The sequence below is a fragment of the Oncorhynchus masou genome, chromosome 1, assembly GCF_036934945.1.
Source record: "Oncorhynchus masou masou isolate Uvic2021 chromosome 1, UVic_Omas_1.1, whole genome shotgun sequence".
Classification (NCBI taxonomy): domain Eukaryota; kingdom Metazoa; phylum Chordata; class Actinopteri; order Salmoniformes; family Salmonidae; genus Oncorhynchus; species Oncorhynchus masou.
In genome coordinates this window covers 31,162,814-31,175,194 of record NC_088212.1, presented here as the reverse complement: position 1 = coordinate 31,175,194, position 12,381 = coordinate 31,162,814, and the positions used below count along the sequence as shown (strand labels likewise).

The window sequence follows — 12,381 nt, the reverse complement described above, 5'->3', positions numbered from 1 at the left end:
ACATGGATACAACCAATTAACTCATTGATCATATCGTTACAACGTTGTCAGTATTTATAAACGGCCTAAAAATGGTTAGGCTACTTACCCAATCGGAAGACCATTGGTAGCCTATTTTTAACTTCTTGGAAATCGCATCTGTTGCAGATGCTCCCAGTGCCCGGGTTTCGGTGTGTTCAATTGTGTATTATCATGAATTTGACAAACCGAAAAAAAATGCCATACCACATATATCTTCATATGATATTTCACACTCAGTTCCTGACTCTTCGCTATAGGTTGAAGATAATATATTAATAATATATATATATAATATATTATTTTCGATCTGGACTGTGAGTTCACAAAAATCTCAGACTGCTGTCAGCCTGTCCATACCCGTCCCCCACCGACTACAATACCCCGCTGAGTATAGCGCAGGGCACTGACAAAACATCGACCGAGCTAAGAGATCAAACCCAACTCCCCCGTACTTATCCTCTACCCGGAACACGGAGCAAATGGCCTCCAAATTCAATCAGCGTCCTGCGCTGTCAAATCATGGACCTTTATGTGGTAAGATATCCAGACAGCAGAGGGCGATTATCGGCTGATCGGGAGGCCTGTTATTGGGCTAATTTAATTGTTCCTTGAGAGAGCTGGACTGCTGAAGGCTGACTGGGCTCATAACCTTTCCACTCCTTTCCTCCCTGCCTGCATCATTCTGTCCCATCTTAATTTTCTTCTACAGCATAAACAACTCATAAAGTAACAATACATGTAGCCTAATTAATCGTTACCAAGGATTTTAGATCCTACATGTTGAAGGTGGAGCAAGGAGGGGCTCCATAGTGTAATGGAGGTGCAGCCAAAGTCTGCTGTACATCAGACATTTGGTCACATTGTAGAGTGGAAGGATAAATGTTTAAATGGTCAGTGTTTTAGAGACCTGAGGTTAACTCAGGTAATAAAAGCAGTAATACGCTGTCAATTACACATTTTATTTACAGGATTTTTTACACATACTGGAAAGGAGAGAGAAAAGCCCTATACTGTACAACACAAGTTATAGGTTGAAATCACTAATAAACAATAATAATAATACAAACAACTACATTTCAGCCTCTGTATAAATACAGTATTATTTTTTTACAAAGATCTTAGAACCTTTCATATGATCATGCCCCAAGTAAGAGGACATCTTCTTGGCTCCATACAGTGACCACAACAGGTGACAATGGAGAACTACATTTAACAAGCTGTGAGAGTTGCAGAGGAAAGACATTGACAATTGAGGAGCTGACTTCTGCTGAGCTCAATCAGACACACTGGCAGAGAGCTGGAATATGGACATTATAAAACAAGCGGCAAGGTCTTTTGTTCCGAATATTTGTTGGGTCCAACAGTGCATCTGTTCCCCCTGAGGGGGCAGTCAGCAGGCCTGAGCCTCAGGACGGTCCATTAGGGATTTGATCCAGCTCGTACCATTGATGAGCTTGGTGGTGGCAATGATGTATTCTGTGCCACCATCCTCCATCTGAGACAGGAAGCGCAGGGCAGCGATTTCCGCGTACGTCACCCCTCCCAGAAAGAACACCAGTGTGGTCCTGTTCTCCCCCTGCTGGCCTGTGGGTGGGGAAAGCACAGTCAAACAGAGTGGAGATCAAAGGGTGCACCATTCTCAGATGGTGTCTCAGGGGGAGTTGGGATATGGAAAAAAATACATTTCCATTTCACACATACGTATAATACACACTTGTACATGTATGAAACAGGACAGATATAAGCACCCACCAAATTATCATTACCATTACTTAGCAGAATATGTTTGTTTTGACCCAGATCCTTGGGCTCACGAGTGGCGCAGAGGTCTAAGGCACTGCATCTACATTCCTTGGTTCTAATCCAGGTTGTATCATATCCGGCCGTGATTGGGCGGCGCACAATTGTCCTAGCGTTGTCCGGGTTTGGCCGGGGTAGGCAGTCATTGTAAATAAGAATTTGTTCTTAATTGACTTGCCTAGTTAAATAAAAGCCAACATTAAAAAAATGTCCCCACCTACACACTATTCTCTCAAATCACAAACAAACTCCGCCCTCATTCTGCTACAACAGGCTTGTTTATTGTCAGTCTTCCATTATCACCTTTCTAGAACAAAGACATAGCAGACATGTAAGATCAAGTCAACTGTCCAATACCCAAACTCAGTTCTAATAACATTGCATGGTGTGAAAGGCATCTCACCAAATGATTTATCTTCATGTCAATAAGATGTCCAAACTGACCCTGGAGTCAGTAACCCACAGTTATAATGCTTAAGATGAGAGGGATATTCCACACCCTGGACACCAGTGCTTTTCCCCCTCCTCTTTCATAAACAAATACATGTACACAAACAATTACCCAGACAGACACACACTTAATGGTAAGGTCCAGTTTGGTTCACTGTGTACAATAAATCAACTGCTGCTCTAAGACATCTGACAGGACAAGGAAAAAGCCCATTCTTATCTACAGCCAGCAGATCACCACACCGGTGATCATTCACCCTGCCTGTCAATAGCTCAGCTTGTTGAGCAAGAGAGCAACTGGCTGCCTTGGTCTCTTGCAGTCCTTACGTTTCTTATGGAGACCAGCAGGCAGCTGTTGTCGCTCCTCAAAGTGTGGACCAGGGAGCATCTTCAGAACCTCCTCGATGCTGCGCCAGCCGGGCCTGGCCAACACCTGGGTCAGACGGATGCTAAGAGGAGCATAGCCACTGTACACATAGGAGATGTCGTTGGGGTTCTGGATGAAGATGACACACACAAGCTGGGTATCAGTACAGACAATACTACATCCAAATCCGATTCTCACAGTCAGAGGAAAAACTACGCATGTGACTTTTGGGAACGTTGTTTTACAAAGACATTTTTTTCTCAACTTTCTTAATGACAAAAAACACTCAACTCCATTATTGTGCAATTACGAAGCAATGACTATATTACTAACGTGTCACTAGAATAATTAGTGTTTTTACACCGGTGTTAGTGTTAATCCCCATCCCCTCTTCCAGACTGCATTATGTCTCTCTTATGGGATTCATTCACCTGTTCATTGGCATCCTCCATCCAGAGTTTGAGTGTCTTCCTGATGGTGGGGTAGTTATTCCTGGTGCTTGTCTGGGGCTTCAGAAGACCCGTCTTCTCCAGGTTGTTGAGGGTAAGCATGTGTTCATATCCATAAGTCTGGAGAAAAACAGCACAGGTCAATCATGTTGCCACAGTAGCATTCATCACATCTTCAAAATGACCATCACTCGTTTAAAACCACTGACTTATTGTAATGTAATCAGAAAAAAAATGCACCTGCAGAATCTCCCTCTTGTAGTAGTCCAACAACTTCTGCTTGAGGCCATTGTTGCAGACCGACTGCATACAGACCAGCCGCAGGATTTTGATTAGGGGATCCTTCTGGGCGATGCAGTCCTCTATGTATGTGTTAACCTGTGGAATGGGAAATAGGGGATGTTGATTAGGGGATCCTTCTGGGCGATGCAGTCCTCTATGTATGTGTTAACCTGTGGAATGGGAAATAGGGGATGTTGATTAGGGGATCCTTCTGGGCGATGCAGTCCTCTATGTATGTGTTAACCTGTGGAATGGGAAATAGGGGATGTTGATTAGGGGATCCTTCTGGGCGATGCAGTCCTCTATGTATGTGTTAACCTGTGGAATGGGAAATAGGGGATGTTGATTAGGGGATCCTTCTGGGCGATGCAGTCCTCTATGTATGTGTTAACCTGTGGAATGGGAAATAGGGGATGTTGATTAGGGGATCCTTCTGGGCGATGCAGTCCTCTATGTATGTGTTAACCTGTGGAATGGGAAATAGGGGATGTTGATTAGGGGATCCTTCTGGGCGATGCAGTCCTCTATGTATGTGTTAACCTGTGGAATGGGAAATAGGGGATGTTGATTAGGGGATCCTTCTGGGCGATGCAGTCCTCTATGTATGTGTTAACCTGTGGAATGGGAAATAGGGGATGTTGATTAGCAAGACTAGAAATTAGTGCGCACGCACGCACACTGACACACACACACAGCCCAAAAATATATTTATTTAGTGAAGGCAGCTTTCAGGGTCAACCCTAGCTTTTTGGGGGCCCTAGGCAAGAATTGATATCATGTTCATATGATATCTGAGTGAGAGTGACTAACAAAATCAGGGCCACTGGGCACATGCCCTGCATGCCTGGTCAGTAATCATTCGGCCACGAATACTACAAGGTGTAAATAGCCTCTCAAACAAACTCCGCCCTCATTCTGATACAACAGGCTTGTTTATTGTCAGTCTTCCATTATCACCTTTCTAGAACAAAGACATGGCAGACATGTAAGATCAAGTCAACTGTCTAATACCCAAACTCAGTTCTAATAACATTGCATGGTGTGAAAGGCATCTCACCAAATTATTTATCTTCATGTCAATAAGATGTCCAAACTGACCCTGGAGTCAGTAACCCACACTGATAGTCACATTGAGACATTAGAAGAGAAGAACTGGTGATGCACTACTACATTTCAACATTCCACCTTGTGTATTCTACTATTCTAACTCTCAACAGTAAGTTGAGACCCTGACTGAGTTCCTAAAAAAATTGATATTTTGTTTGTGCCACCCCAGCAGCAGCTTACAATATTAGAGCTAACCACATGTCCATCAAGCACTGAAAACATTGTGTACCTACCTTGTCTGTATCGACTCCAGTCATAAACTCCTGCTCCACTGTCAGGTTATCAAAGAAGGCCTCAGACGCTGTATCAGAGAGAGAGAATATCCATTTACCTCTGTTACAGAGTATCAAAAGCCGTCTTACTCTAAACTGTATGCCACACATACATGACATACTGATATACTCTACCACATTCAATTCTATCAAGATTGGATTATACTGTAGGTATATATTGTATCAGGAAGAAAGACAGAATGGAGGGATGTTAGTTGGACATGAAAGGAGAAGGAGTAAAGGTTGTTTTTCTCACTGGTGATGTCCTTGATGAGCTCAGCTATGGAGGTGTGATTGGCCAGCGAGCTCCGTGCTGCCTGCATGTGGGGCAGCTGGGACACAAACTGCTTTATCTCGCCCACTGTTTTGGCACTGTGCCGCTCCTGCAAAACAAATTCAATTAAATAACATTAAAACACTGGGGAAAAGTTGACAGGTCAGTCGTAGACAGTTTAAAAATCACACATTACCATGAGTCAGATACTGGATGCTGGAGGTTTGAAACAAGGAAAATGTGTGATAGATTTTAACAAGGACTGTGTAGCGTAACATACAGATGATGTGAAATGTGAGAACCGTTTGAGATGACTACAATCACGTAGGAAATTACAACAACAAAAAAATCTACCTCTCAACTACACAATAAACAGACATTAAGCTCAAAGCAAAGATGTTGGGATGATTTCAGATGAAACATATCATATAGACTGCTGCCATGTAGGCATAACAGTCGTAAGAAAAGGGCTTGTTGGCTGGAGAACAGCTGATGGTTTCACTGATTCAATCATCAAACTAGAGAACATAAACTTGGATTAGGAACAGGTTTGGGCAGGACAGAAATGTAAGAATCCATCAACATCCACCGGTGTAGGACGTCAGCCTAATTATCACATGCAAAGCATCCAGTGACAGTTATGATGCCAAAAAGTCTCTTGCTGACAGAAATGTAGGCCTGTTGGGAGATGACCTAAACACAGTAGAAAACGTCTTTTTTTGTTGCTCTTATCTGACATTCTTGTGTCATAAAAATTTTGTTTTACGGTCTTAGTCGATAATACTGTCAGCTGGCTTTACTTTTTACCACTGGAAATCCACCTTCTGAAAAGTCTACCTGGCACATCGAAGGTGATTAATAAGAACACAAATTGATTTGATTAGAGAAATCGGTAGCCAATGTAATTACATTTACATTAGAGTAGTTTAGCAGATGCTCTTATCCAAAGCGACTTAAATGAGCTTTAGAAAAGAGTTGTCATTTTCAGCCTGTACCTGATGAGCTCAACAGTACTGAATGGGCTTGGGCTGGACCAGAATTTCTCCGAATTGAGTCGGGTCTGAATCATGTAACAAACAAAAAAAAAGACCTTGCGTATCTGTTCGACTACTAATGCACCTTGGACTCCACTACTACGTTCTCTAAATCTCTCTTCTCAGCAGCGAGCAGGCACAGGCACCAACAATGTGTATGCTGTGTTAATTGATTGAGATATACTGAAGTAAGTTACGTTAAGACAGCTAAAAAAATGACACGCTCTCACAGCTCGATAGTGGATATTTTACACCAGGCTACTATAGCCTAATAGGACTAATAATAATAATACTTAGTAGGCTATTACAATGATATTCATAATAATTGTAATACTAATAATAACAATAAGAAGATGATCAAGAAGAGGAACAACAAGGAGGGTCGGAGCAGGTGCCAAACAGGTGTCAGTTGAATTAAATTTGTTTCCGTTTGGAACAGTGTAAACAACACTAAAAACACATTTTAAGAAATCCCAGAGTCTGTTCTAACAAAAACTAGTTTTAAAGCCTTTATTATGTATTGCAAAAATTCTAAAAACCGATGCATGTGAGATGCGATTGCATTAGTCGACATGTTGTGGAGCTCAAGGAATCAATTTTTACTCAGACAGGAAACAGCAGCTAGATCTGTCTAATTTCTGAAGCTATATGGATGTTTTATAAAGCCTGTCACATTTAACAGTTGTTGATCATAAAGGTGAATTTTCCTGTATCCTCGCTTTTCTTTCATTTTTTTGTGACCAACATTTTAATCATTTTCATTTTTCAGAGGGGGGTTACAGGTACAAAAACAATCAAATAAATGCCTACAAAGATAACCCAAACTCATTCCCGCCACACCCGGACACCATGCCTCCCACTCCACCTAATAACACTAATGATACAACTTTCAATAGTAACTGTATCCACTTCTTAAGTGGGTGAGAGTGAGGTGGTTGCCATCTTAAAGGAAACAATTTTGTTCACAGCAATGCTGCCTGCCAGCAGTAATCTTCTCTGATTGATCGAGAGATTCAACAATATATCATAGACGGATGCAAATGGCTGCCCTCCAAATCCCAAGGCATCATTGTGAAATATTGGAGTACGAGAATGCCATTTTGATTCCCAGTTACAGTTAAAGTCGGAAGTTTACATACACCTTAGCCAAATACATTTAAACTCAGTTTTTCACAATTCCTGACATTTAATCCTAGTAAAAAATTATTGTCTTAGGTCAGTTCACTGGATCACCACTTCATTTTAAGAATGTGAAATGTCAGAATAATAGTAGAGAGAATGATTTATGTAAGCTTTTTTCTTTCATCACATTCCCAGTGGTCAGAAGTTTACATACACTCAATTAGTATTTGGTAGCATTTCCACAAGCTTCCACAAGCTTGCTTTTTCAGTTCTGCCCACACATTTTCTATAGGATTGAGGTCAGGGCTTTGTGATGGTCACTCCAATACCTTGACTTTGTTATCCATAAGCCATTTTGACACAACTTTGGAAGTATGCTTGGGGTCAATGTCCATTTGGAAGACCCATTTGCGACCAAGCTTTAACTTCCTGACTGATGTCTTGAGATGTTGCATCAATATATCAAAATTATTTTTGCGCCTCATGAAGCCATCTATTTTGTGAAGTGCACCAGTCCCTCCTGCAGCAAAGCACCCCCACAACATGATGTTGCCACCCCCGTGGTTCACAATTGGGATGGTGTTCTTTGGCTTGTAAGCCTCCCCCTTTTTCCTCCAAATATAACGATGGTCATTATGGCCAAACAGTTCTATTTTTGGTTCATCAGACCAGAGGACATTTCTTCAAAAAGTACAATCTTTGTCCCAATGTGCATTTGCAAACTGAAGTCTGGCTTTTTTTTATGGTGGTTTTGGAGCAGCCTTGCTGAGCAGCCTTTCAGGTTATGGTGATCTAGGACTCGTTTTACTGTGGATATAGATACTTTTGTACCTGTTTCCTCCAGCATCTTCACAAGGTCCTTTGCTTTTATTCTGGGATTGATTTACACTTTTCGCACCAAAGTACATTCATCTCTTGGAGACAGAACGCGTCTCATTCCTGAGCTGTATGATGGCTGCGTGGTCCCATGGTGTTTGTACTTGCGTACTATTGTTTGTACAGATGAACGTGGTAACTTCAGGCATTTGGAAATTGCTCCCAAGGATGAACCAGACTTGTGGAGGTCTACAAGAGTTCTTGGCTGATTTCTTTTGATTTTCCCATGATGTCAAGCAAGAAGGCACAGAGTTTGAAGGTAGGCCTTGAAATACATCCACAGGTACACCTCCAATTGACTCAAATTATGTCAGTTAGCCTATCAGAAGCTTCTAAAGCCATGACATAATTTTCTGGAATTTTCCAAGCTGTTTAAAGGCACAGTCAACTTAGTGTATGTAAACTTCTGACCCACTGGAATTGTGATACAGTGAACAATAAGTGAAATATTCTGTCTGTAAACAATTGTTGGAAAAATTACTTGTGTCATGCACAAAGTAGATGTCCTAACAGACTTTCCAAATCTATAGTATGTTAACAAGAAATTTGTGGAGTGGTTGAAAAATACATTTTAATGACTGCAACCTAAGTGTATGTAAACTTCTGACTTCAACTGTACATTGTTTTATCAATTTTGCACCAAATAGAAATTGTGTGAGCAATAATAGGACCAAAGCGTAGTTTACATTGTTTAAGGTATATATTAGAGAAGACCACCTCTTCCAGACACCATATTTCTCTATATATATTCAGCCCGGGGGCAGAAGAATCTTGTCTAAACCAATTTAGGACGGGGCAAAAAGCTAGTGGCTGGAAATACAATTTAAAGTTTGGTATGGAATCTTCCTACGTCTTTCCCTCTTGTAAATTTGTTAATTTTATCCGGGATCGCTTACCTTGCCATATACATTTTATATATGTATATAAAACCACACTTTGAATTTGATCCCAATAGCCAAAAGAGGGAGCGCCATGGGAAGCATTGAACTACAGAAATTCAGCCATTGCAATATATTCATTTTGACAATAGATAGTCTACTGGTTAAAGCAACTGGAATATTATTCCATCTACTGAGGTCGGATTTAATTGATTTGAGTGCTCTGTTAAAGTTTCTACCAATGGTTTCATTTAAAGAAGGAGATATTTCCAAATATTTAAAATGGAAAACGATTGGATTCTATAAGTAGAGATGGAGTCCTCCATCGGGGTCTTGAGAGGCAGTAGGGCTGATTTGGTTCAATTTATTTTACAACTTGAGATGGAGCTGAATTTATCTATGACCTTCAATGCGATTGAGATACATTGTCTAGATATCGTAAAATATCTTCTGTGTATAATGATATGAAGTGATCAGTAGATTTTAGAGATTGACGAATTGCCTGGGCCAGAGGTTCCATGGATAATAAGAATAGCAGTGGTGGAATTCAATCGCCTTGTCTGCTGCTTCTAGTGATTCTGAACGGAGAAGATTAGATATTGCCTGTTATAACTATGGCTGAGGGATTGGCATATAGTATTTTAATCATATTAATGAAATTGGAGCCAATTCCCATATGTTCCAAGAAAGAAACCCCTCGCCTTTCTAAGACAAGGACTCGTCTCTTCACTCCGCTGCCGCTCGCCTCCGCTGCATTGTTCTCAACATCAGTTTAAATCAACATATTTTCAAAAACCGATGGCTTTTTTTGGGGTTCATAAAATGTCTGTGATGTTGGACGGGGCCTGGGCTCGGGCTTCAGCTCACCGGGCTTGGCTCAAATTGTTAAGTTGATGACAACTCTAGCTTATGTGGTCTGACATTAGGACTAATCTGAGTGTTCTCAACAGTCGGTCTGCCCTGTCTGTGTGTGTCTGTGAGTGTGTGTTGGGATGAGGCCAACCTCAAATGCAGCGGAGATGATCTTGGCCTTCTTGCTCAGTGCAGCCCCTACGCCATTGAAGTTTTTGTCCCGTATCTCAGCATACAGCTCCTCTGCTGAGTTGAGCTGCATCTTCTTGGGCTCCGTGGGCAGGTCTTTACCCGCCTCACCCTGCTTCTTTTGGGCAGAAAACTTCTCAGGAGGCAACTTCACATAACCTGTTTGCAGACGCATGTACACAGAATAGACAAACATGCAGACAAAGGTCACAAAACCACATACACAAATTGACAGAAACCTCTTAAGATGTCTGTATTTGAATCTATACGTCATTGAATGTCTGTATTTAGCGTATTATTGATTTTTCAGGCCCATTCTCACCGTTGGTAATTCCATAGACTTCGTCAATGAGGCCCTCGTATGTGAGCTGTGTGGCCAAAGGGGTGAGCAGGTCTACATTGCGGTCCAGCAGCAGCAGTGAGTCAAACACAGGTAGGATCTGAGTCTGGCTGCCAGCAAACTCCCTTTTCATCCTAAGCATCATGTTAGCTACATGCTTCACAGGAAAAATACACTAGTTTAATTTCCAACACAATGCATTTATCCAAGAGTTGACTGTTTGTTTTAAAACAAAATGTGGACATTTAAACTCCAAATGAACCCTTTCCAATACTCACCCGTGCACACTCCCCTTTCCCAAATATCTGGGGGATGGTCCCATACAGAGCCTGGAGAGTCATAAGGCCCTTGGCAGTGTGGTACAGACTTGTCTGGTCACTTTCCAGATAGCACTCCTAAAGGAGCCAGGTGGGGCACATGAATGGTTAATTACACCGTACAATACAAAATATAGCTTTGTACCTGAGCCTTACTGGGCATATGCATACACTGGGACGTGTGTAGTGTCTATGTGCATGTCCCTGTCCTAACCTACCCTGAATGCCCCCTCAGACTCCATGGAGAGCAGGTCTCCATCATAGGGGATGAGGTCTAGGATGTACTCGTCTATGTTGATAAACGAGCCCAGGACCCCCTGCTCTTTCAGCCGCTGCTCACAGAGCATGCTCCGCCGTGGCACAAACAAAATGTGGAAATCACGTGGGGAATGCATCTTATCCTCACTGCAGAAACACACATTGAACACAAGAGATACGCTATATGAGGGTAAGCAAACCACATTCACATCCACCCATATGCAATACTGGCTGCATCATTACTCCAAAATCAATACAAGTGTTTAGTGCCAGTGAGATACTGACCTGATTACATTTTCTGCTATAATATCCATCAGCTCAAGCCTGGGACGGACAAAGAAGATTATATTTTTCACGTCAGCAGCAGGGAGATGCCCCCCTTTGAGTGTGAACATCTTCTCCACCTCATGTTCCTGGAGGATATAAAGACACAGATCTGTCAACAACCCGTTTGGCATTTTGCTCTTGCTGTAATGTGAGCCTTCTAAAGCCTATGCAAACACAAGCATTCATTGTTGCTTTTCTGTCAGACCCCCTTATAAAATGTGTTACTGTAGGTCTACAGTACACACAGAAGTACACATTTTAGTAGGTCTTACCTTCAACAATGAATATTGTGCTATCAATCCAAAGGGCCCAGTCAGGTATTCATCCCACACAATAGCCTATGGACAGTAAACAACCATTTTTGACACATAAACACTATTTGAGGTCCAAAGTTGACACTTGAATCCACTGCATCTAACAGCTAACTAACGTTACTAACTATGTGGATTACTATGTACCACAACAACCCCATCATTGTTTATGTGGATGATAGTTTAGCATGCTAGCTAGTGTTGAACAGAAACATTCAGATGAAAACAAGGTAAATGAGTTTGTAATTTCTAAACTTTTAATCCAGACGTTTTACCTTGCTTCCTCCACATTTGTCCAAAAACTCACGGAGCTCCTTCCGCGCTGCTTCCCTCAAAATGTTTAAATTTACTCTTCCATATGATAAGTGCGCAGACATTTTTGCACCGACTGTGTAGGGAGTGTCAGGTGACTTCTAGTGGTGAAGTGTGTGTGTGTGCACCATGTGACCTACAAGAGGTCGTCTCTGAGCTGTAATAAATATTCTGTCCAATAGATGGCCTTATATATACACAATGAATCCTCAGTTATACCGCAACTGTAAAATCAGATGCGGTGAAAGGCATTTAGAGACGGGCAAACCATTTAACATGCACAAATCAATTTAAGACCAAAAATCGAGGATAAAGTGTGGCAATAGTATAACGATGTGCCTCTAGCGACAAAATGTTGTTGATGACCATGGCCAGTTGATTTAGCGTATAAAACACAGACATGCAACTAATGTGGCCTTTTGATGGAGGGAAAACAAAAACTTCATATGTTACCTCGATCTGCAGGCTGATTGAACATTTATGAAAATAAGGTTGACGTCTTGGCTATTAGACCGTTTAACTGAAAGTGTTTACTTTCATTGG

The 12,381-nt window shown here is 41.6% G+C and overlaps 1 protein-coding gene across 1 annotated transcript; it reads right to left on the bottom strand.

Annotated features, from left to right (window-relative positions):
* Window positions 1-966: 966 nt before the first annotated feature.
* On the bottom strand, window positions 967-11,949 carry LOC135541813 (vacuolar protein sorting-associated protein 33A). The gene is made up of 13 exons (XM_064968218.1): window positions 11,802-11,949; window positions 11,488-11,553; window positions 11,174-11,301; window positions 10,849-11,035; window positions 10,592-10,708; window positions 10,296-10,470; window positions 9,936-10,132; window positions 5,005-5,131; window positions 4,710-4,777; window positions 3,328-3,465; window positions 3,070-3,207; window positions 2,599-2,767; window positions 967-1,605 (listed from the first exon to the last, which is right to left on the bottom strand). Exons 1-13 carry the CDS (start codon window positions 11,901-11,903, stop codon window positions 1,412-1,414), a joined length of 1,806 nt encoding a protein of 601 aa, XP_064824290.1. The 5' UTR covers window positions 11,904-11,949; the 3' UTR covers window positions 967-1,411.
* Window positions 11,950-12,381: the final 432 nt, after the last annotated feature.